Source organism: Triturus cristatus, chromosome 7, assembly GCF_964204655.1.
Source record: "Triturus cristatus chromosome 7, aTriCri1.1, whole genome shotgun sequence".
In the NCBI taxonomy this organism is placed as follows: Eukaryota; Metazoa; Chordata; class Amphibia; order Caudata; family Salamandridae; genus Triturus; species Triturus cristatus.
In genome coordinates, this window is record NC_140590.1 from 1,354,845,636 (window position 1) to 1,354,871,723 (window position 26,088).

Genomic DNA, 26,088 nt, shown 5'->3' on the forward strand with positions numbered 1-26,088 from the left:
CTTACTAAGGGGCATATTTACAAGCAGGTGATAAAAAATTATCGCTGCTTTTGCGGCCGTTTTCGGCCGAAAAGCGGCGATAATTTCATCGCCTAATTAGCAAGTCCACACTAGCGCGTGAAACCTTGCTTTAGCGTGGGGATTCTTTACGCCCAGCTTTGCATCTCTAATGAGATGCAAAGTGGTCGTTCCTGACCTAAAATGACAGGAGAAATGTCGCTAAGCTACATTTCTCCTATCATCAAGCCCCACGCTATGAAGCATAGCGACAGGAAAAGTAGCGATAACCCCTGTTATCGCTACTTTCCTTACACCTGCTTGAGGACTGACTTAGCCATGATATCCTATGGAGGGTGGATATCATGGCTAAGTTTGTGAGTCCCTATCAGCAAGCTAACGCCACATTGCGTGAGATTATCGCTCGGTTTCCAGCGATAATCTCACGTTAGGCAGTTAGCGTGAGGATTTTTATCGCTGAGGAGATAAGCGTTGCTAATAGCACGCTATCTCAGCGATAAAAATCCTCGTTACCCGGCGACAATTATCCTCACGCTAAGAGCGCTGAGCGATAATAATCGCCGGGTGTTGCTGATATGCCCCTAAATGAGTTCGTTTTTAAATATGAATTTAGAAACATTCGTGCCCTCTCTGTCACGACAATGCCATTTGAGTGCTTCTCACTCCTCAAAAGGGGGTATTTTCTTAAATATATCTCTTTAGATGGACTTCGTAGGCTTCGGTTTACTCTCAAGAAATGATCACACATTTGGCAGCAAAAGGTTAATATCATTCGTACTTAAAACAACTGAAATGTCATACATGAATTAGAAACGGGGAGAGGATGTGGTCCGTCTGCAAGTCTGCCGACTTTGGTACTGGAAACCAGGGTTCGAGCATCGGGGTCGCGCCAACATCTTGTGATTCTGGGCAAATCACTTAATCTCCCCGTGCCTGAATGTGTAATATTAATACGGTGCTTATGTAAAGCGCTCCAATACTTTCGGGTCGAGTTCGCGCTATATAAATAAGCAAAAAAAAAATTTAAAATGGCACTTATGTCTGTAGTTGAGAAATGATGGACTGTTGAAAAAGATTCCACTTAGGTGGCCATACTAAAGTGCCTGTCATGATTACGAAATCGGACTTGTTCCAACGTCGATTTTCCCGTTGCACATTTTTTTTTTTTAATTTCCTATCGCTGAACAGAAGGATAGTCCGAGAGGACCCGCTGCAAAACTAGGACTCTTTGAATCAGGCTGCGCCTCAAGGGTGCGTGAGGGAAATAATACCTACACATTATCTACACTTAACATGGCCGCGAGGAAAAGCGCATATGCGCTCAGTATTTATGCGGTAAAGACTGTTGACGGCAGATCAAATTGTTGTCCTACGTCTTTGTCGCCGCTTCCTATAATTCGGCCCCCAAGTACTCGTGCTGTGTTGCTTGCGTAAGTGCGCTCGCTGTTCATCATCTGAGGTCAACACCATGCTCAGGCAAACAGCAGGCTGTGCTGTGCTCTTTTGCGGGCGCCTTCGAGGTCCCTTCAGCTCGGTGAGAGGAGCAGTAACCAGAGTAGCGAGTAAGTGAAAGAGAGAGACAAAATTAAGTGCTGAAGGCGGCAAATTGGGGAAGTAGTCGCATGTACTCTTGATCAACGAAACGGTTTGCTCAGTACCAGACTAGTAATGCGTACCAACTGTCTATTGCTTTTCTGATGTTAGGATAGTTGAAGTAGCATGGCGCACCCCCTTACAGCTTCAGTATATGTGGCCAGAATGTGTACTTACTTATATTGGGGCTGACATCATTTGACCAAGGGGTCTCCTACCTTTCCTGTAAAAATTGTTACTTCTGTTCAGTGCAAATCATCTTGAGCTACTAATATTATTAATGCTGTAATAGTGAACATGTCGGACAAGATTACATTATTCGCCATCCCATGAGTTATTACCAGCAGTGATCACCTCAGTTCCATTTAATTTGGAATGCTTCTACGTTGGTGATACATGACAGCCATAGCAGCAATGCTGCTGGCACCTATGTACTAACATTAGTATTATTGCATGATTTATTATCAGCTTATGAGTTCTAAAGATGTACACGTTTTCATCTTGGAAAAATACCCTTTTCAATTCTGAAATACATATATTGAACTAAACAGCAGCTTTTAATCCAAGGGCTGGGCTACACATAGTAGAGCTACTTCCAGGTAGCTAGAGAGTTACCAGTAGCTCATGAGCTACCCATTGGAGAACCCTGCATTGGACCATAAGATTTTGGTGCCGGGTAAACCAGCATTACACCCATCTTGTGTAGATATAGAGCCTCATTTGAGCCTTTTTTTTACTTTTTAAAGGTCAGAAATACCCCCCCAATCTAAAATATGAATAAGAAAGTCAAATTATTACAGATTGTGTTACGTTTAAATTATTATTGTCATATTACAACACCCTGAAGTATTGTCAGCTGTCTATGTTCACATCTTTGTATTAGAAGTCATGCAGAGCGGTAGGATACGACTAAGCCCCAACAAAATAACTGTCAAACACCTAAGCATCCAAATTAGAAGTGTGACAGAACTCATGCATTTCATTTAAACACATTGCAGAAGTATTGCTGGGTTGTGTCTTAGTTCGTTGTGTGTTTCTGTCTATTACTGTTCAGCCTGGAAGGTGTTCTTTCATTTGAAATGTCAGTATGTCATGCTATTCTTGGGACTCTGTAAGTACAGTTGGAGGATGCTAAGTAGTGAACTACCTAGCTCTTGGTGAGGCATCTGTATTGTTGTGTAGTTCCTATAAATCTATATAGTATCTGTGCGTTTATACAACATAAACTTAGAGATTGGTGTCCAGACTGATTCCAGACACCCCCAAAGGATATGTTAGCTTTTAGACCATCTGCTCACAGTGCCGCTATAAGTCCCCTAACCTTACAAAGGAGCAAATAGTTTCTGTAAAGTATCGAACATGACAACCCTCGATCCTTCAGGCATTGTGGTAACAGTGTGCTACTTTTCACTTAGTCACTTGTGCTCTCTTAGTCTCAGAGAAAGACACAGCATAAACAACGAGGATGTTTTCAATAAGCATTTATTGAACCAGCGTCATTCTAATGTAAAATACATGTGCTGTGACAACCATTAGACAGACACTGATATATACCATTATAAGCACCTACAAAGTAAATAAAAGGTAGAATTCTACCATGGTGCTAAAACAGTGAATATATGCAGGCATACAGATAAATGGCAGTAATCAAGCGTACTCTTAAGCAGGCCTGGGCGTAGTGGGGCTACGTGGAGCAGCACGTAGTGTGCCCAAATCTACTCACACTTGCGCGCTACGCGTAGCCCCACTACGTGCCACCCTCCTTTTAAAATAATGTAAAGTATGATAAAAAAATTAAATATAATGACTTACCTGCAGCGCGGCGTCTCCGGGGCTCCCTCTTCCTCGTTGACAACTTCTTTTCACAAATGCGCATGCGCGGACGCTCGCACATGCGCATTTCTTGCGAGAAATGCGCATGTGCGGGCGTCCGCGCATGTGCATTTGTGAAAAGAAGTTATCGGCAATGAGGAAGAGGGAGCCCCGGGACGCCGCGCTGCAGGTAAGTCATTATATTTAATATTTTTATCATACTTTATTTTAAAAGGAGGGCGGGCGGGAGGCGGGTGGCGGGCGGCAGGCAGCTCTGCTTCGCCCTGGCGTGTGCGTAGCGCTGCCTGCTACGCCTACTTCGAAAACTGCGAAGCAGGCAGTGCTACGTACACTCCGTGGGCGAAGCGGAGTACTACGCCTGGGGTTACTCGTAAGATGCAAACCCTAGCTAAGTGTGCCTAGCATGTATAGAGTTGTGAAGCCAAGAATCCCCTATGAAAGCCATCCCCTTTACATGATGGGGAAGAATGAAGGACTGTGAGAAAGTGCCATATTTCTTGCATGGTATGCCCCCACTTTTTGCTGAATTGCTGAATGTACTTTGACTGAGTGTGCCCTGGACTCCTGCCAATCAGGTGCCCAGGGCCTATGTTCCGTCCCTAAAACTTAAAACCCAAATTGGCAAAACCTGGCCACATGTCAGCCCCTGGTAAATGGTACCCTAGGCACCCAGGGCCTTGTGACCAGGGAAGGCCTCTAAGGGCTGCAGCACTTATTGTGCCACCCTTGGAGGCCCTGTACCCTAACATAAACACACTGCCGTTGCAGGCTGAGTGTCTGGGTACAAGACAAAACAAAGAGTCGACATGGCACACATCCCTGTGTGCCATGCCCACAACCTACACTGCCCTGGCATACATCAGCCACCCCTCTAGCTGGGTGCCCTATGCCAGTGGTGTGGGCACAGGAGCATGAGCCCTGTGCCCCTACAGTACCCAGGTCCATTCCTGGGCACTGTAAGTGCAGTGCTGCCATTTAAGAGTATATGTTGCTGAGAGCTCATCAAACACGAACTCCACAGCACCATAATGGCGACACTGAAGACTGTGAAGTTTGGTATCAAACTTCTCAGCACATTAAACCCGCACTGATGCCAGTGTGGGATTTAATGTACAGAGCACTACAGAGGGCATCTCCGAGATGCCCCCAGAAACCTAACCTACAATCCATGTCTGGTCTGAGAGGCTGCCTAGGCTGCCCCACAGCAGACATGTTACTGGACCCCTGGGTGGAGAGCCCCCGCTCACGTGGGCCTGCAGCAATGCACATCCTGGGCGAGGTGCTAGGTCTCCTCCCCCAGGATGGGGAGGGGGAAGCTTCAAAGGCATGCCGCCTTTGTGAGCTTCTCCAGGCTACTTGCTGTACTCAGCAACTGGCCCCCACCGGTTCTGACCCCCACTCTGGCGGGAAGACTGGCTGGAAACTTCAAGTCAGGACAGGGGATGTGCCAGCCTCTGCCAACCCCACCCCTCAGGTGGGGGAGGCCAGGTGAAGCACATCTCCGGGCTCTCGCCATCTTGAAGATGGGAAGCCCTGCCCAATCAGGACTAGGCTACTGCCCCCCTCCCACAGGAGAGTGGCAGGATAGGGGGTGTACCCACCCCAGGGCAGGGACCCATTGGTCCCTGCCCTTTACTTACCTGTAATACCCCTAAATCTAGTATTTAGGGGCACCCTGAACCTTTCTTCCTTATATTCCAGATTCCAAAAAAGCAAAGAAGAGCAAGAAGAAAGAAGACCTGCTGTGCAGCTGCTAAGAAGAGGAAGACACCAACTGCTTTGGCCCCAGCCCTACCGGCCTGTCAACCCTCGAACCTGCTCCTGCTGAATCCCAGGACCTCTCGTGGCCAGCAACCTCACAAGACCCGGAGGACCTGGCTACCTTGTGACTCTGAGCACCTGGGACTCCCATGAGCAGTGGCTCTGCTCAAAACAAGTTTCTAACCCCTGGCATCAGCCCGGAACCGCGACCCCTGCACACTCTGCACCCGCCAAGCCTGGCCTGTGCCGGAGTAAACAAAGACCCCGAGGACGTCCCCCCGGCGACTGTGATCCCGAATCCGGCACCCAAGGACTCACCTCAAGGCTCCTGACGACACCTGCAGCCTCAGAACCAGGTACCCCCCCAACCGCGATCAACAGAGGGTAAGATTTCCTGACATCAAAGGCACCCCTGCACCCGGCGGCCCCCTGTGCCCAACTCCTGGGTACCTACCTATCCTCCAACTACCCAACTTGCCTCTCGAAGTGGTGGTGGCACCTGAAGAGTCTTTGTCCCCGAGTTGCAGCCTTTGTTCATCCTGGAGCTTTCCCTTTGAAATCCATTGAGCGCCTGAAGGCTCAAAAGCACCCTGCACCCAGCCGCCCCAGTGGCCCTGGCAGTGTAATTTCTACTTCCCCATTTGCCCTGAGTAAGTGACCAGGAGCCCAGCTCCCACAGCCGCGTGGCCTGCTAGTCAGCAGCCACCAACCAAGGCCCCCCTGCCTCCCACAGGATAACATTGGGCCTAACTCACTTTGCACCCGGCTGCCCCTGTGCAGCTGAGGGTGTAATAACTGTACTTACCTGACCCTGGGAGACCCCTGAGTCTGTGCCCAGAACCTTAACTCTGCCATTCGAGTACTTACCCATAAGCCGATAACCCAATTTTCTTCCATAGGGTAACATTGACTGGTTTCTTGTGGAGTTTCTAAAGCTTAAAATATTCACCTGTAATCAACCGAGTAACGAAAACGAAAATACTCACCTGCTATTAGGAGAGACCCCAGTGCTGAATCTTGGTGCTCAGCATTGACCCTGAAAAGTACTCACAACTGTACTTACCATTAACCCAATTTTCTCCCGTAGGAAATCATTGACTGTTTTTCTGTGAAATTTCTTCTGTGTCGATTTTTGCAAACTACACATATTCTTTAAAAATCGTACCAACTGTGAAAACTTAATTACTTACCTGTTTTAGATAGAGGTCCCAATACTGAGCCTAGGACCCCAGTACTGGATTACAAAAGTAATGAGAACATACTATGCCTGTTACTTGAATTTTCTATCAAAGGGAATCATTGACTGTTTTTCTATGAAATTTCTTCTAAGTATCAACTTTTAAAATAGCAAAGTATTGCCTAAAAATCCCAACAGTAACTAAAACGTATTTACTCACTTGTTTCCAAGAACTGTCCCAGGACTGAATCTAGGATCCAGTCCTGGAGTTAGAAAAGTAATCCTGAAAGTAATCTATTGCAAATAACTTAAAACTCCCATTGAGCTCAATGTATTATTGTGTTTGAAATTGTGTTGCCTATTGCAACAACCTGTAACTACTACCTACAAAAGTCAATTGCATATTGCAAAAGTATTTAACTAAAGCATCTCATTCTGAGAAAGTATATTTTAATACCTATTGTTGGTTCTAAAATAAAACAACCATATATTTTTTATATAAACCATTGGCCTAGAGTTCAGTTCGTGAGTGTGTGAGACCATTTGCTGACTGAGTGTGTACAACAAATGCTTTACACTGTCCTCTGATACTGCCTTACTGCTCGACCAAGCTACCACTTTAGAGAGTAAGGTTATATCTGACTTTAACCTCTGCCTAACCGCTGGGGACTGTGGACTCTGTACTCACTGTACCTATTTGGGAACAGTATATACAGAGCCACTTTCTCACAAGGACCCTTTCTTGGTCTAGAGTTGGACACCCCTCAAGGGATGTCAGACCATTGCGTGCTGGAGCTTCTGCGTGCAGGAACTTCAGCGCCTTGTGTCAGCATGGAAGCTTCTCTTCGGGTTTGCCCAGCTAAGATGTGGTGCTAATATATTTGAAAGGTACCCTCAGGGGTTCTACCTAGATGTGTAATGGTGCTGTGTTCCTGTCTTCCAAGGATGACGATAGCAGTGACTTTTGTACAGAGTTATTATACAGAAGATGGTAATCCTGCTGTGCGATACCAAGAATCCTCATGCATAATAATTGAGAATAGTTTTCGAAGAAAACCACACAACTTTTATTTGGCACATAACTAGGCAAAAGGTCAGTGCCAGAGCCGTTATGTAGAGCAAGGTAGGAAAAACGTAGGTAAAAGGTCGTGAAGCTACCTAGGCCTATATTGAGGTACATTGGGGCTCATAACACCCACTCCTCATCCGAAGGATGATAGACAGGCATATTTTACCATTAGTTTAAGAAGCATAAAAACATTGTTAAAAGACATGGTAAACAGGAAAAACGATGTAAAAAGTTTAAAAAGCTTGAGAAGTCATATATAAAGTCAATATTCTGTTTAGATAAACCAAGCACATCGAAAGCCATGGTACTCAGTGAGAGCAAGGAGAGAAAAAAAAACAAAATGATATTTCCGAATTCCAATTTGGCTTGGTTTGGAAAAGGCCAAATTGTTCCCATCACACAGTCAAATGTTTATGTGTCCTATATGGGAGACCCACATCACTGTTGCTTGCCTTCGCAGACGACTGTCCCTTTAACTCATCTTGGATCAGGTCAGTGGAGCAAAGGTGATCTCCTGTTCCCACAACAGCCGCTGAGGAAACATTCTACACCTGCGAGCCTGTTTCAGAGCCCGTGTCTGTTCAGATAGGAGCAGAAGTTTCCCGTGGTGGTTCTACGAATGCCAAAATCAATATGGGAATACGCTAAGGACACTGTAATACGTGGGCCTTTAAGCGGTCCAGTAGTACATCTATGTCCGGTGGCACAACAGATGGAAGGGCTAGACATATGTCCAACACTCATTCGTATCTGCAGAATAGGCAGCGGAGCACGGGCAAGACTCTGTCAACCCAGACAGATCTGAACGATAGGAACCAAAGCTCGCTTAGCTCCCGAAGCCCAGGTGTTCCCAGATGGAGTACTATTTGTTCCCGGCAACGTCGCACCAGGACTGCTTTCTCCATCTCCTTGGAAGCTGAGATGTCCATTGCTTAGCAGGAAAATTAAAACCATGATACCCACTACAAGGAGTAGGACCAGTGGAAGCCCTCCAAAAACTCTTCCCTCTAGGGAGTGTATAAACGATGGGATAACTCTGAAAATTGTCTAACCCCAGACACCACCGGCCCCTCCTGCTAGCCTTAACTCAGAAACACCACAAGAGAACCTGTCACTCCAGAGTCAACCCTAGGTACTAGACACGCAGGGAATACCCCTCTGGACACCGCTGGAAAGACCGCAGGGGCTCACATCCCCGACTCCTCCATCCGCACTATCATGGCTCCACAAGCTACTAAAGGATCGATACCATCGACACGATCAATTTCATTGACGCTTGGTTAAATAGCACCCACCTTCCTTTCTTCCCATAGTTTGACCCAACAGTTGGAAGTTGGCAAGTGTAAGTTGACCGACAACTCTGCCAACAGTTGTTTGGGAACGCATATAGGCAAGAATAGACGTGACAACATCGGGAAGTCCACATAGCAGCGACAAATCCATATTCGCCCACGGGCGGCAAGTTTCATCCACACATGCACGGAATCGCTGATGAGTTCAGAACAACAAGCAGACTCACCCCTGACAGGTTTTTTTTTACCACGGACTAACCAGTGCTAACATAGTGAAACAGCACAAGGTGCACAGGCACGGACTAAACAGTTATATTAAAGAGAAATAACAAAATTTAGGTTGACGACCATGAGTACTGCGCACTTCCTTGTAACTATGTTTTAAAGCATTGAACTGATGTACGAAGTCAAAAAATCATCACAAATTAAAAAACCCAATAAACAAATTTAAACCCCCAAAAAAGTCTGAAAATTGTCTGAAAGGTGCTCAATAGTCCAGAACTTATGTTCTTACATAGGTGCACAATCCCACTCGTATCAGACGTGTTAAAGATATGATGTACCATTTCCCCGAAATGGAGCGGGAAGTTCGTTCGGACTAGTGTCTGTATCTCAGCTGAAGGCTTTGCAGCCTAGAGATCAAAAGTCTCCCGGACTGAGGTTAAGGCCACATCCTTCTGTAAAAGCATGGCTTTCAGTCTTCTCAGAGGAATCAAACCATATTAGGGAAACATTCAATGAAGGTCATAGCGGCGCCTCCCTGACTGTGTGGGTCGGTGGAAACAATACTTGCATACAAAGAGTAACCCTGGAACTTACTGTGACCAGATATGCGATGCCTGGCAACATCCCCAACAACCTTGATCATTTAACATCAAATAACTCCCATTCTACAGCAGTTTGAACAGCAGATGAATCACGGCAGCTGGGGATCCTTTCAAGTGACACGATAGGTTTGCAATCGAAGCATTACAGGCTCCATGAAGCAAAATATCCTGACAAATTAGAGACCCACTTAAAGAACTCGCAGTCTAAACCGCTAAGAAATACTTCAGTGCCCCCATTTCTTCATCTAAATTTGTATGGTAATTCCCAAGATTCATGTATGTAGCCCTCTTCCATCGCTTTATATCTGCCTACCTGGTGATACTGTAGACAGTATTGAAATTGGAATGTCGGGACTGGCAATGTAATGTAGCCATGGATTAACCGTTCTGTGGAGGGTGACTCCGCAACACTAAAAGGTAATTGGTCAGTTTTTCAATGTGCAGCATTGTATATTTTGCATCCCTTTGTGCCATTGTCTGTCTTTCTGTCAGATTGTATGCAGAAAACAGCGACGTACTGTTGGTATGCCGCCAGGGCACGTGACCAGAGCGCAATGAATGGTGTCCTGCTCAATAATAGAATGGAACGCCATTGTGATTACCCATGTTGAAGAATAAACAAATCCTGTTATCTTATATCTATTGCAGAAGACACAATGTTGCCCAGTGAATAAATCCTGGATGTCAGTGTGGTCATGCCATTGTCAACCACTGCCAAAGCCTTTTCTAGGTTAACCCTGTCAATTTCAAGCAATTACTCGGGAGCCTTCTGATGGGAGATTTTCCATACCTCATTGTAAATAGCATAAAGGAATCGCTTCTCTCGTGGCTTCTGGTGACCTAACAATAAACCCTTAAGATCCATGTCATCTGAGAGTAAGGACAAGTGTTGTTTTACCTGTGACAGTTTAGGTCTTTAGCCACTCTAGGAATAACTTCCCAACACTGTAAGATGTCACCACCCGAGTGTTCTCGCTGTACGTAGTGTTGGTTAGGCCTGTGGATACTAAACCATTCGGTGGTACCCCTGAATCTTTACTGACACCTATTTGTGTCAATATGCCAAACCAACCATCCCTTCCAATTGGGGTCAGATGAATTGTACGAACCATCATGTAGAATGTCATCTAATGTAGCCTCTCTTTATTGTGTATAGTTTTGCCAACCCTCAAATTGTGGGGGGGGCGCTAGAGGGCGCACGGCAAGATGGCCGCACCATAGTGTTGCTGTGCCCGGCTGAGCCACTATCCGTCCATTATCCGCCTTACAACGTGGCATCTAAGCCCTGAAACCGCTCAACATAGTTTGCACTACCCCTCTGGCCACGTCGGGGGAAGTGCAGAGTGCTGGGATTTTCTGAAGCTGCAGGAACCTGGTCTTATGCGAGCTCGGCCTCTAGCGCCTAAAATGGCGGTCCCTTTGAAGCCTTGGTGATCGGGCTCTCCAGCGGGCACTACAACGCTGGCGCAGTGCAGAGGCAGCTGAATTGCTCTCTCTCTCAAGGAGTGACTGGTGGAGACCTGCGGAGCCGCCGGCGCCTGGTGGGTCCTGGAGCAGTTACGCCAGACCTGTGGGGGCTGCGTACCCCCCCCCCCCCGACTGATTGAAGCACGGTGCGGCAGCCTGGCGCACTATCATTGGGCCCGGTGCTGGATGAAAAAGTGCCCCGTGGAACCAGCAGTGCACCGGGTGCTGGCTGTGGTGAGTGGGGTGCGGCCCTACCCGGGCCCGTTGCTACGAAGGCGGGCGTGGTCCTAGGCGGCGGCTTGCGAGCTGTGGCGGGCGCCCGGGGGCAGTAGTGAGGCTGGGCCTGGTCTTGTTGCGGAACGAGTTGCACTGTGGGCCCGCCCTGCATATATACGGCTGACGGGGGAGAGGGAGTGCGCAGGAGTCCTGCTATCCTGGTTGCGTGCCCGGCTGCACGGCCTGCCAAAACTGTGCCGGCATTGCTGCTGCCACACGCTTGTTCGCATCTTCATTACTGGATGACCAACGCTGCCGGCCTACTTCGTGCCTGGGTTTTCTTTGCATATGGCTGGGTTCAAACTGGAAGGGCATGGTGAGCAAAAAAACAATGGATTTAGGCCCAGATCTCTGTACTGGGGTGAATGTATGTCATTGTTCTACATTCTGTCCATCAATTGTTGTTTTTGCATTTGTCATCCCGAATGGGACGGGTATGCTCAGACGTGAGTCCCGTGCTCTCCATGCCACTGGAATCAAGCTATCCTGGCTGAAGAGGGGTGAAACCCCGAAACCGGTCCTAGGATGCTTGTTTCCAGTCCAGGGAGGACCTGGCTTGGCAGTTCGGGCTGGACTGTTCCCATGAGGCACAGGGTCAAGACTGATTTGCATATGGCTGGGTTCAAACTGGAAGGGCATGGTGAGCAAAACAACGATGGATTTAGGCCCAGATCTCTGTACTGGGGTGAATGTATGACATTGTTCTACATTCTGTCCATCAACTGTTGTTTTTGCATGGGTTTTCTTTGAGGGCGCTGCATTTTGCGGCCTGTGATTTTGTGTCCTTGGCTCTCATGGTGTCGCAGTCTTGGGGAGTGCGCCTCTAGCGCTGTGATGGAGCCTGGTGGCATCTAGACCCTCGGCCCTTGTGGGATCTATTGCTGCAGTGCTGACTCTGACTAACTGCTGGTGGTGTGCTGTGGGCCCGGGTGTCCCTGTGTCTGCCTGGCCGCGCTATTCCTGCTCGTCTGTGCGTTTTTGCAGGTGGCTCTGTAGGGGTCCTGCAGCCTGGGCCCTGTGTGCCTGTGGGCCCTTGAGCACTTTGGGCCTACAACGTGGTGTCCCCCCCCCCCTCCCGCCCCCCCCCCTCCTCCTCCCCGGTATATGATGGCCTTTAGATCAGCTAGCTCAAAGTGCCACTATAAGCCCCCTAACCTTGCCAAGGAGGGAATAGTTTCTGGCAACTATCAAACATGACATCCCTTGATCCTTCAGGGGTCGTGGAAACAGTGTACTACTTTTCGCTCAGTCACTTGTGCTCACTTTGTCTCAGACAGAATAAGCAATTGGGACGTTTTCAATAAGCATTTGTTGAACCAGCGTTATCCTAGTACAAAAATAAGTGTGCAGCGACAACCATTAGACAGAAACAGATCTATACGATTACAAGCACCAACACGGTACTAAAACAGTGAACATATGCAGGCATATACATACAATGCAGTAATCAAGCGTACTCCTAAGATGCAAACCCTAGCTAAGTATACCTAGCATGTATGTAGGTGTGAAGCCAAGAATCCCCTAGTAAAGAGCCAGCCCCATTACCTGATGGGAAAGACCGAAGGACCCAGTCTTGGTCTTGAGTTGGACACCCCGCAAGGGATGTCGGACCACTGTGTGCTGGAGTTTCTGCGTGCACGAACTTAAGCACCTCGTGTCAGCATAGAAGCTTCGCCTCTGGTTTGCCCAGCGAAGATGTGGTAATTATATATCCAAATGGTAACCTCAGGGGTTCTACCTAGATGGGTAATGGTGCTGTGGTCCTGTCGTTGTCAAAGGATGAAAATAGCGGTGACTTTTGTACAGAGGTATTATACAGAAGTTGGTAATCCTGCTGTGTGATACCAAGAATCCTCATGCATAATAATTGAGGCTAGTTTTCGAAGAAAACCACACAATATTTATTCGGCATCTATCTAGGCAAAAGGTCGGCGCCAGAGCCGGTATGTAGAGCAAGGTAGGACAAATGTAGGTAAAAGGTCGCGCAGCTACCGACGCCTATATTGGGGTACATTGGGGCTCATAACAGTATCTTACGACTAATTTGATTCTAAAACAATACCTACAGGAACAACAGAGTCCAGCTTGTTTGGGAATCTGTACATGCACAGTTAAATACAATGAAGCTCCATAGGGAGCAAAATAGGAATAACCGCTTGGATGCAGCGCACATTTCCCTGCTGTGCGGGCAAATTCTACGCATGCGCAAATCAGATGAGCCTGTTTTTTGATGCTGCAAAGGAAGTTTATCTTCTTTCAAATTTAGTGTCAAATCTGCTTCCTTTTGCAAGACTAACTGCACCTTAAGCCACCTTTCAAATTTATCTGCCAGAGCTTCTGTTATTAGCTCTGCTGAGATGCTTAGTTTTGTTAGGATTAGGATCTCTACCCAGGTTATCTAGATCCTCGGTTCTCACCTCTAGCCTCACCAAAATCTCAAGCACACACTGAATGTGGACTTTTGATCTCCTTTTTTACATCCTCAATTTGCCCCTCCAGCGTCTGCGTTCTAACTCACTAGTCTCCTGTTCACACATGCAGCATTCCAAAAAGCATCACATGTGGCAAAGTTCATATCCCTAAGTATGCTGGAAGGTGTTCTCTGCCAAGGATACACCGTTGTGGTGCTCTGCCTCGTTCATCCTTCCCTGTGTCATTTTGATCCTTGAATGTATTGGTCACGGTGGTGCAGCCAACATAACCTTCAGAGTGTAGGTCAGTAACTGCAGTCCTCCAACCCAAGAAGGGTACCAATTCCCCTTGGCCATCTCCGACTCTTATTTAGTGGGCCACTGAAAGATTTTCATTTTCAGTGCCTCAGTCTCCCTTACAAGATGTAGATCACCTGACTGGCCCAGGAGGCAGCCAAGGGACCTTGCAGAGGTCCGTTGCCATGGTAGGGAACTGAAATTTCATCCACACAGACGCTTCAAGGTGATCATCACTAAACACCAACTGTGGTGATTACTGAGAGCTCAGGGAATATGAGACAAGCGAAGAGCCGATGCTGAAGTAGAAACTCCCAGAGGCTATGGCCATGTGGGATCTGGCCGTCTCCAACACCATTATTCTCTACAAGTTGATATTCTTTTTGTTTTTATTATTTTCTTGGGAGAGTTATTAGAACCCACCAGTAGTACTGTGAAGTGTAAAAGGTTACAGATGTTTTCTTTCCCACTGTGCATTGTTAGAAACATTTATGTAAAGATGTGAAATTATTAGGACATACTTTCAGATACGAGTGTCAGGCTGCTTTTAGGTTTCGAAGGGGAGCTGTGGAAATGCCTCACTGTAACCAGTGGTTATTTCCTCAGTTGTTCTGTCCATTTTCTAAATATGTTTGAAAAGACTTCCTGCACTGGTAATCTGAAGGGTAAGCATATATGCTGTATCTACGGTGTATGTTCTAATTCTGGTCTTGCATCTCCTCAGGTCCCAGCTTCTCTGTGTGCACGGACTGGTACTATTCAGTTCTATTGCCCACCTTTGCCTTATTGGTAGCACAATTGATAAATGTACATGCAGAGGATTACACATGGCACCTCATCACCTACATTTATTTTATTTTGTGGAAGTCATTCGCTCTTGAAATTCGAGACCCCGAAATATTTAGAACTCCAACAAAACATGTAATACCTTACAGAATTGTAAGTCCTAGAAGTTGTCAGACTGTGATCTATGGACTCCCCTTACCATCTCCCATTCAATGTACTCATCATCTGCTCCGCACCACCTGTATATATGTGGTTGTTTCACTACCCCTAAATCTTGAATGAGCGCCAGCTCCTCATTATTTACCTGAAGTGGATCTTCCTCTTGTTAGTGCTCCCTTCCTCCATCCCTAGGGCCTTTCTGTCCTGAGATATTTTCTCTGGGTCCTAGGGCGGTTACTTGGCAGTATCCTGTGACATTTAACATTTGAGTCCACAGGCCCCAAATACTAAAGCTATTCAATTTGTAAGCCAAGTTATTCATTTTTGGTTCTTGACTATCTCAGGTCAGCTAGGACGAGCAGTTAAAACTTACTTGAGGAGGCTAAGCGTTTTAAAACTCGGATGCAGTGTGACACATTATTAAACGCTGTGAACGCACAAATCAGGTTCCCTTGTCTGTTAATGAGAGAGAGCAATCTAACACAGTTTTGGAGGTATATTTATTTAAGCTTAAACCTGAGAGATACAAAGTATCCACCTTCCAGGTATACTTTTCCAGACAGAGCTCGTGAAAATCCTTTTATACCGTTAAAACATCATTGGTGTATTGAAATAGCCGAGTAGGACTGTGTGTGCAAAATAAAATATGTAAGTTACACTGAAGAAAAACAGAGGAATCTTATCAAAGTATGAATACATTGTCACAGTGCTGAGGACAGGTGCAGTTTTGACATCTGCTGTTTATTGTCCTTTCTTATCTACCTGAATCTTTAGTCCATAAAAACAAAGGAGAAGCTGCAAGGATAAACAGTTCATGGATTTTTACCCTCCTTTGCCTAACTGCAAAAGCCAGGGTTTGTACAGCTGCAGGGTTTATGAAATCACGGTGAAGACAACAACATGAAAGAATAGTTGTTCAATATCACCTTTATGCCCCTACAAACCACACTTTGAACAACTGTACAACATGTTATAACTTTTGCTATACAATATTTTATGCATTAGTGCAGTCACTCTCTCTCCTACTGTATCATGATGCTTGAAACTTAAACATTATGTCAGGTTCCGCCTCTGGATTTCCTCGGAGTTGCGCTGATGCTCAATGGGGTCCACCTCTTGACTGCCCCAAGTCCGGAATAGATATTAACACGGACTAGTGAAGTAGTCCAGTGAGGGAAGGAAAGGATAGGGACTGCAGGGAGGGAGACCTGGAAGAAGAGACAAGAAAGCACCCTATTAGTTCTTGTTGTTCACTCCCACCTATTACCTACAACAGTGGAGACAGTGGAATTCCTATACAGTTAAACCCCCTACCTGTAAAGGAAGAAAACGAAGCGAATGCTGCCAGAAGAGAGAAGGGGGTGCGTACACTGATTAGCCCAAGGAAAGCAATTCACCAAGTCGTAGGGAAATGCAGTGTTCTGTGATTCACCCTTCTTGTACCTTACTCTCTCCTGGAACAAATAAACAATTAACGCACAGGTGCACGTGATGAACATTTCATGGCAAAGTAAATCATCACAGGTAGAGCAGTGTCGTGTGAAACCATACAGTACTTGGTCTTTGGTTCATGGGACACGGAGAGTTCTCTGCGTGGAAATAGCAGTCTTTCCACTTGTCAAGTAACCTAACCTCTACTCTCCGGTGTGGTAGGCTGTCTACATTCCTCTGCAATGGGACTGGGCAACGGTCCCTTCCAACAGAGGAGTGTACGATCAAAGTTTTACCAGTGTTGCCCTGATAGGGGCCTGAGCAAAGGGTCTTACCCCAGGGAGACAAGCGCAGTGTTCCTCTTGCCTCAGAGGAACCTGCAGCGGGTGCCAAACGCAAGGAACACCAAAGAGGAGAACCGAAACGCTAAACGACAGGAGTCGAGGGCTCTCCCCCTCAGAACGGAACAGGATTGACGGAGCAGTCGGGCGCTCCTCTGCATGAGACGCGGAAAGCGGTCTCGCCAACGGAGGAGCGCGTGCAGGGACAAGCACACCTTCTATTCACAGACTCCCCAAATGTACTCACGGTACCGAGACGGTAGAAGGAGGCTCCGAGATCAGGTCCGGAACGGCCACGAAGAAACCAGGACTGCCACTCTGGAAGGAATATCCGACACCGCTTGTTCTTCCTGCCGGGTAAAGTAGCGGAACGTCGTAAGGCGTCCAGGTCACGTGGGGTGTGACTCGCGCCATGACCGTCGGGAGATGTAGTTCCCGAACTGGCTACGGGAAACGTGGTTGTCAGGGTGTAGGCAGTGTTTACCGGACACGCTGCCTGACACATTACTTCGAAGGGGAATGCACAATTTGGGGCATGCCTGACAACAAACAGGAAGCATATTTGCACATAAACAAAAACTATTATTGCAATAACACTAGTATTACCTTGATTGTAGTCCAACCCCAGGCTCCAAATAGTGAAGAAATAGTATTAATAGTGCCAAATTACAGAACTCCTGAGCAGAGGTATCTGTCTGCTCCACCTCTTCTTCCTCTACCCATACTGTTTGTTTGCAGATATTTACCAACATGCTCCTTAAAATGGTGCCTAATATGGAGAAGCACTAGGCTTAGATAAAACAACCCTGCCCCAACCCTTGGGCAGACAAGGGTATGCCTCTTGTCCACAGACAAAATAAATAACCTACCCTGCTGCTACTGATAACGGGGGCCAAGAGGCATTGGCAAGACTGAAAACATGGGTGCAGTTACTACGTCCCATCTCTCATAATCCTTTTGATGCGAGACATAACTGTCTATGTCCTCTTGTTACCCATAAAGCCGGGGGATTGTTAAATAAGGGGGAGGGTGTTGATATTCGAATTATTCATCTCTAGGATGAATTGTTTATATCTTGTACTCATGACACTGTCAGAACCTTCACTTCTGGTGGAACAATCCAACGGCACCACTGTTTCATCTCTGCATTTGCATCTGACATCCGTACCCTGTGGGCCAGAAAACCAGGTGATCACTGCTTTAAATAGAATATAACAAGAATCATTAAGCGTCAAAGGCAACAAAGGCATTCCGTGTTGAGTTACAGAAGGGTGTTTAGACGAATCCAACAATCTGAGACCTTTAATTCCTTCTAATAGGCGTTCATCATTTGTATGGCAATGTCTTTGTGGCAATCTTTGGAACGGGGGCCGTACAGATCTTCAGTAAGTGTGGTATTTGAACCCAAAAAATTCAGGAAGTATATATCATACAAGTAGATGACAAGGGCTGTTAGGGTAGTAATGTTGATCAGAACAAATGGTATGCACAATTTGTTTGTCAGCAAAGTTCCTAAATATTCCTCCTGAGCAGTTGTGCCCCCTTGTTTCTTATTCGTCACCATCACTAGGCTGTGAGGTCACCAGTACTTCACAGTTCTGGACCTGATAGTAAACTATAGTTGGTTGAGTCAAGAAGCTGGACCTACTGTAGGGCGTGGGCACAGGTTGTATCGAGGACCAATGTCCTTGATGAAATGAGGTGGCACAGTCTTTGGGGCAGTCCTTTGTGCTGCAGTCGATGGCAAGGTATGTGGCAAAGGAGCTCTTCTCACATTTGAGGCATGGATCAAATTCTTATATCGTGTATATTTCATGCCTGTTTCTGTTGCCAACAGAACTTGTATGAGACAGTTCCAGCGTGGTTGTAGGCAATTATATCTCTGAAAGTTCTTGACCCTCATCCATTTGTGAGGTTAAATATTATACCCAGATCCCTGCAGAAGCAATGGCAAGCTGTGTTTACATGTTCAATAATGGCAGAAAGACGTCTTATCCATTCATTCAAAACAATACTCTTGAAGCAGTTATGAGTTATTTGTGTTGCTAGCAATGTTTTTGGACCCTCCAGTCACTACTTAATGTGGACTGAGACGTGTTGCAGTATCTGTGGTAGTTTGCATGCTCATAAGGGCAAGTGAGAAGGGATCCACCCAAGTCAATTTGTATTCTGTGCGTACTTCAGCTATATTGGCCTTCAGTTTGCCATTTCTTCTTTCAATGGCACGGACTGCTTCTGGGTGATATACACAATGACATTTCTGTGGTACTCCCATTGCCTTACAAACCAATTCAAAAGTTAATGACAAAGAACACCTTGTTGTCACTTGTAATCCAAACCAAAGTGTGGAAAGAATTCTTTCAGAAAGTATTTAGCTCTGGTCATAGCATTGCATCGCATAGTAGTGTAGCCTTTGATCCAAATGTCCATAAACTAGCATTTTCTCAAAACGGTTTCATGCTGTTTTCACAATGCCATCTCTTCAAAATTGGAAGGGCCGTGCATCATCAATGTCATAGGATATAATAGTTGTCAGGTAGCATGAATCGATAACCATGTTGATCTTTTCAACAGCCATTTACCAGGGTACCATATAGTTGCCGTTTTTGTATCTCTTTAGTTGTTTGTTTTTGTAAATCTGCTAAACCCCTTTCACAGAAGTCATATGCACGTTCTTTCGCTTTAATAAACATTCAATAGGAAACCTATGCTAATGACATGACATCCTGTGCAGTCTCTTAGATTATCTGGTCAGCAAAAGTAGTCCCTGTGCTTATGTCATCTACTATCCTTTTTTGTGCTTGACATTTGATTATATCTACTTATTTAGGCAATGATAAGCATTCAGTAATTTAACAATCAGTGGACCATGTTGTATTTTCATTCCTGGAGACGTTAGGAAACCTCTTTCTTAGTAAAACCTGCCAAAATTATGCGCTACTCCAAACGCATATTGGCTATCAACATATATGTTCCTAATTAATCCAGTGCTCAGCTCTTGTTAATGTTATTAATTCAGCAGGTTGTGCCATTAATTCTAATAGTCTACAAGTTTCAATGACATTGTGTTATGTGGTAACTGTATAGCCTGCAGTGGTTGTCCCATCCTTGAGTTTAAAGCAAGAGCCATCGACCCTGAAGTCACCATCTCTTTCTTCCATTGGTGTGTCTGTAAATCCATTCTCCCTTTGGTCTGTTCTTCTGTGATCAGTACACAGTCAAGGAGCGTGTCGTTATCTTACTAGGGAGATGCAAGAACGTCACTGGATTAAATGTGTTACATCTATGTATGGTAACATGAGTACTGAACAAACACAATTTATGTTAGTCTGGCATTTGTCAAATGTTGTTTGACTTTTGTTTAACAATATTTCTACAGAGTGAGTTTCATTCATATGTACTTTGTGTCCTAGAATCAGTATTTCTGCTTGTTTTAAGGAAGCAACCACTGCCGCAGCACGCAGCCATGCTGGCAAAAAAACATAAGTGCTGGGTCTTTTCCTGTCACCCTGTTTTATAAGAACATCAAGTGCGCAACCATCTTGTTCAGGTACAAAAGATGAAATTCTTTAGTATAGTCAGGCATTCCAAGAGCAGGATCGTCACAAAGCGCCTGTTTGATTTGCAGAAAACGATTCTGATGTTCAGTTAACCAAGGTAAAGGTTTAGAAAGAACGGAAAAGTTATGGATACATTGTCTGCAATAGCCTGTCATACCTGGCAAGGCTTGCGCTTGTTTTGTTGTAAGAGGTTGAATATTCAGTATAGTTTTCACTTTTAGAGGGTCAAGTCTCCTATCCCCCTTTGACAGGAGGTGTCCTAAATAGGCAACCTCCTGTTAAACAAACTGCAATTTAGTGGTGAGAGAACTTGTGGCCTTGTGTACCAAGAAAGTGTAATAGGGAAATGGTGTCAGAAGCACAGTCTGGTTCGCTGGTGCTGGCAAATAATATTTAATCTATGTATTGTATGAGGGTGGTGGTTGGTGTCAACTGAAAGCTTTGAGTGCCTGCGAATAAAAACCACAAACCTCCAAAATATCTTCCTTAATGGGATCATCGCCCTCCTTTTATTTCTTTTTCTTTTAAATACAGCAAGGATCGGGCTATTGCATGGTTAGTCCTGTCTCTGTTTTCACTCTGTTCTTAAGTAAGTTCAGTATCACTATTTCCATTGCCTGTTCTTTCTGGTGATATTCTGTTCTGTGGCACCTGTGGGAGAGGAACGTTTTGTTTCAAAGTCATTTGTACAGGTGCTATTGTTATTCATCCCAGATCATTCTTGATGGAGGCCCAAACATTTGTTGTCTACTTTGTCAAACACACATTCAAGTATTGTAGTTTGGGGTGGGGCGAAGTAGACTTTGGTGGAGAAGGAGAGTTTTCTGTACATTCAGGATGTATGCCATCTGCGATCATTTTATTGTTGCATGTAATTTTTGAAGTAAGTCAATGCCCAACAAGTTAAGGGCACATTTGTCTGTCAATACAAAACAATGTTTATTAGTTATTCGGCGTCAGTGGTGCAGAGATGGGACTGTGCACAAGTACATTAGAAAATCCCACAGATGTATTATATTTTCTTGAGAGGGGTGCAGGTGGGATAATGTTTTGATAAATTAAGGCATTAGCTACCCCAGTATCCAAGAGGAATTTCGTCTTCTGCCCTTATACCATTGGGTCCTTCTTACTGTTCCTAGGGTTAGAAGAGTTCGAAGTGGAGGCCGCTCTTTCTCTTTTCTTGTTTCCATACTCTGGACTTCTTTGCCCATTAACTTTAGAATAGAAGAGAACTTAATGCGCTTTAGAAAGAAGTTAAAAACCCATATTTTCTCTCTATCCCCTTAGGTACTCATACTCAAGCTAGTCCATACAGCACTCGGAAGCCCTGGTTGGGTAGCCATGCGCTTTACAAATCTGCTGAATGGAATAGAATTGCTTCAACATATGGCCCTCCTTGTATTCACTGGAATTTCATCCCTTGCCTCTGGAATTTCCACCCATTCCTCTCTCTCCCTCCCGGGCCACCCTATTGGACAACATCAAATTAGGCAAGGCGACTGTTGCCATCTGAGATCCGTTAGCCTGTCTGCCAAAGTAGTTTTGTTGGTGTCTCCGATAAGTGGTGGTGTTAGCATACTATTTTGCATTGTGGCCATTATTGGACATATCATTATGTTGTTGTGACCCTCTGTTAAAAAGAATTCCTGTTTCCCCCTTGGGCAATTCCTTGTGACATGGAGCACCCTCTGGTAGTTTTCTGTAGTAACGGGCACTCCTAGGGTCTTTACATTTGTGGCACCCATTATCTATTTGGGTATTCTGGTGTCTGTAAAAGTGGTGTTGAGTATCCAGTCATTGAAAAATCAGAACAATTTTACTACACCTGTAGGTCTAGTGACACAAATAATCCACTTGACCTAATTATAATGCTCTCGATCCATAAACTGGTTTCAAATTATGTGACCATAGGAAAATATTTTAATTCCCTGAGCCACCATTTTCTTTTTTATCACATAAGAGGGCACCTTCAAACAGGCAAGTTCAGCATGTCTGCTGTACAAAAAACACTTTGTTTTATTTAATAGACTAAACTTTTGCTTTATATATATATATATTACAAATCTAGCAGCATATAGGATACACATGATTTGTAACTTGCCTCTTAGTTCATCAACAGCTTTGTCATCCGGATGAGGGCAGGAATGTTTCTCAAATAATGTTTAAAAACTATCACTTTTAATAAATACATACCTAAAGCATGAAGTGGTAACACAGTCGTTTGCAATTAGCAGATTTTCCATTTAAATGGTCTCAAAATCTTTCACTGACATGCAGTTTTGCCTGTTGAAATTATATAGTGTACAAACAATGTTAGAAATTGAGTTTCTGCAAATATTTGTCATTTGCACATCACCAAATAAAGTTTGTTTTGCTCCGATTTAAATCTTTGTTTGCATCACAATTCTGAATTACAAAAAAAGTGCTTTTTTAATTCCTGATATATTTCGAAATATTTGCCCTATTCATTTACAAGCTGTTTAAAAAAACTGACCTTGTACAGCCTTTTGTTCCACAATGATTGTCAGATAGATCACTTGACAAACTCCTTGAGCTGTAATAAGAAAAAGAAAAGTAAACACCATTTTCCAGTGTAAGATAAGCAGCAATTAATAAAAAGACAAACTGTCATTGAACAGACAGAAAATGTGTCCAGATAAAAACAAGATTTAAAGGTGCTTTAATTGCTCATTTACTTTCTGAATGAACATAACACCTGTTCCTTTTTCAACTTGAGTTCATTCACCAGAACGGACGAGTGGGTCCTATAAATAGCTCGCCCTGATAAAATCTGACCCGCCATAGCGAGTGGGCGAGTAGATTTTTCGAGGCTTGGCAATCTAACCATTACATTTCCTGGCAGGGCTGCTATTTTATCTTTCACTTGACCATCAACTTCATTTAGTATTAATTTTGTTCCAGTCAATCTTCAAAGTTTTATTTCTTGCACTTCTGCCATATATCAAGTGGGAGAATGCAGGAAAACATTTGGTGTATATCAATCATGGTAATTGGCCTCTGCGCAATATCTTTCTGTCCTGGTATACTATTCATTATAATGAAGGAAGATGTGACTGGGGCAATAGGACCTTTTGGGTAAATCATCCATTCACCTTATCGAAGGCCTTCTTCAACTTCAAGCAAGAAAAGGACCATCAGGGTTCTATATTCATTGGCCATGTTGATGAGATTTTCTGCTGTCTTTGTGCTATTGTAAGCATGACATCCCCAGACAATTCGTAATTGAAAAGGGTTGATCAGTTCTGGCCACATCAGGTTTTGCCTTAAAACCAAGAAATCTGTAAAAATCTGTGACGTTGTAGAGAGGAGCAATCGGTCAGTAAGATCCACAACACAGTGGATCTTTCCCTGGTTTCACGAAGACTATGATCACAGCGCGAAGCGTAGCGTCTGTAACCCTTTGAGACTGAAGTTGAACAGCTTGGCTAAAGGTTCTGCTAATATATTCTGAAAGGCTTTGCTTGGCTCTTTATCCCTTGCCATCCTCCGAATGACCTAAGTGATCTCTTGTGGTGTGATAGGTATTTCTAAGTCTTGGAGAATTTCAGGCTCCATCACTGGAGGATTGAATTGTATTAAATATAGATCCTGTGCATGAAGGTCCAATTCTACTTGCCTCCTATATAGTTCTATGTTGAATCCTGTCAACATCTTCAGTATGTCAGAGGTATAATACACCATGAACCATCACCTAATATTTGTACAAAGTTCCAAGTCTGAATGGCCTTCAGTTTGTGTGCTAGAATGAGGCCTGACTTGCCTCCTTTCTCATAATATTTATGTCCAATGTATAGTATTCTTTCTTGGCTCGTTCTCCCTGAACTTAAGAGAGTATTTACTCCCCCAGTCTGTATATAAGGACTAAAATGTTACAGGTAGGTAGAGAGCCTTATGTTATTGTTCTAGAGCTCGAACCTGGGACTCAAGCTCCTGTATCATCTCTCTTGCCAGTGTGGCCATTGCAAAATTGACTCACTCCTCAACACCACCTTAGCTGCGCCCCACGCGGTGGGGAGCTAAAGTTCCCTGTATCATTTTCTTGGAAGTAGTGGTGGATGGTGTCTGCTATTTGTACTGTAAGTGAAGTGTCTCTAAAGGATATCTTATTAAAGCTCCCGGCTCTTATAGTTGAAGGTTTGGGTACCGGGAGGAGTGGTGAGAAAGAGCACAGACCTCAAACTCTGTAGCTCACATATCTCATATGCCTCTGCTAGTTATAAAGAAATGTATTCTTGATCTAGTTTTGTTCATTCCCTCTCGTGCATGCTGTAAGTGCCAGGCTTTCAAGAATCCCAGGGAATCAATGCCCTCATAAAGTGCTTGAGATGTGCTGTAGGTACCCTTTCTTGGAATTGACCTGTCTAGTTTTTCATCAAGAACAGTGTTGAAGACTCCTCCCTCTATAAACAAGCCTTGTGAAAGCCCTCTATTTGTGGGAATGGAGATTGGTACAATGCATATCTAATAGAGACATCTAGCCGCAGATTCCTTACTTTTGAATTTCCCAGGCAACAGACTGGATCTGGAAGATTTTTCTTTGAGCAATGACCCTGTGAACCGGTAGGTGGCGTCTGTTGGCTCTGCGTCACATAATAGGCACCACCAGTGACATCTGCGTCACCTATAAACGTGCCACCTCTGCGCACTGATGTCAGTTCTTTTCTTTCCGCGCCACTTAAGTGCAGATCCGTGAGGAGAACTACCCTCTGTCACTTTTTGACATGCTTTTGTCTACCCCTTTTTGGTGTGTGGCTTTTTCTCATGTCCAGAAAGACTTCTGGCTTCAAACTGTGCTGCACCTCTTACCGTGCCATTTCTGTTACATACCCGCACGTGGTTAGCCTGTAGTGCCTGGAGCGCAACCACGGCTCAAGTTGTGCTCAGACTGCCGAGTCATGACTTCGAAGGCTTTGGGGGATTGATCCCTAAAGCTAATTGCGGCCCGACAGTCGACACCGTGCAACTCCTAGACAATCCCATTCACAGGAAGGTCCATGTGCAGCTCCATTATTCCCAAATCCTCGTCGTCCAAACCATCTGGACACTCTGGTAAGAGGCACAAGAAGTTGAAGCGTGTTCTGACTTCTCCCCGTCCATCGGCCGACGTGACGTAGGAGCCTTATCGTTCAAGGCCTCATTCTTCAGAACCTGCCCCTGGGTCGGCACCGCGCCTCCCTGATTTACCAGGGGATGGAGTAACCTCGCCCAACATCGAAAGTTTTATGAGGCCATGCACCTCATGTTTGGGTGACCTGACACTAGCGGCGTTTGTCCGGGCCCGTGGGGTCAGAGGGGGCTCCATCAGGCTCTGCGCCAGCGGCTTTGGCCCATATGCCGATGCCCCCTATGCTTCTGGTAATGGATCCAGTCCAGCACCGGTTGCGCCAATCCAATCTTTACCGACGCCGATGCCCCTGGAGCTGCTGGTACCCCCTGGCGGCATCCGGCCCATTCTGATCCCAGGCGACCTGGAGCCAGAAGCCTGTTGACCGACAATGATTCCGGCACTGACAGAACCTCCAGGTCCTAAGTCATTTCATGAACCCTATTGTGAGGAGCTAGGAGTGAAAGAAGATTGGGAGGGGTCGCTGGACCTTTTTAGAAGACCATCCTGATCAAGAAATGGACTGGTATGAGGAACTGGGTGAGACCATGGATTGGACACCTCCAGATTCTGGCATGCTTTCTCTCCCCACCGTGGCTATGGACGAGCATCATTTGCTTTGGTGGTGCGAAGTGCGATGAGGTCCAGGACCTTCAGCTCTCTTC

The 26,088-nt window shown here is 45.3% G+C and overlaps 1 protein-coding gene across 2 annotated transcripts in view; it reads left to right on the forward strand.

Moving 5' to 3' along the window:
* Positions 1–1,404: 1,404 nt before the first annotated feature.
* NFS1 (NFS1 cysteine desulfurase) overlaps positions 1,405–26,088 on the forward strand; it is a 548,610-nt gene continuing 523,926 nt past the window's right edge. Inside the window, exon 1 of one of the 2 annotated variants that reach the window (XM_085619037.1) lies at positions 1,405–1,580. In XM_085619037.1, coding sequence (XP_085475163.1) covers positions 1,487–1,580 — 94 coding nt within the window. In that variant the 5' untranslated portion in view covers positions 1,405–1,486. The remainder of the gene's footprint in view (positions 1,581–26,088) is intronic. The other variant, XM_085619036.1, reaches the window with a different exon arrangement.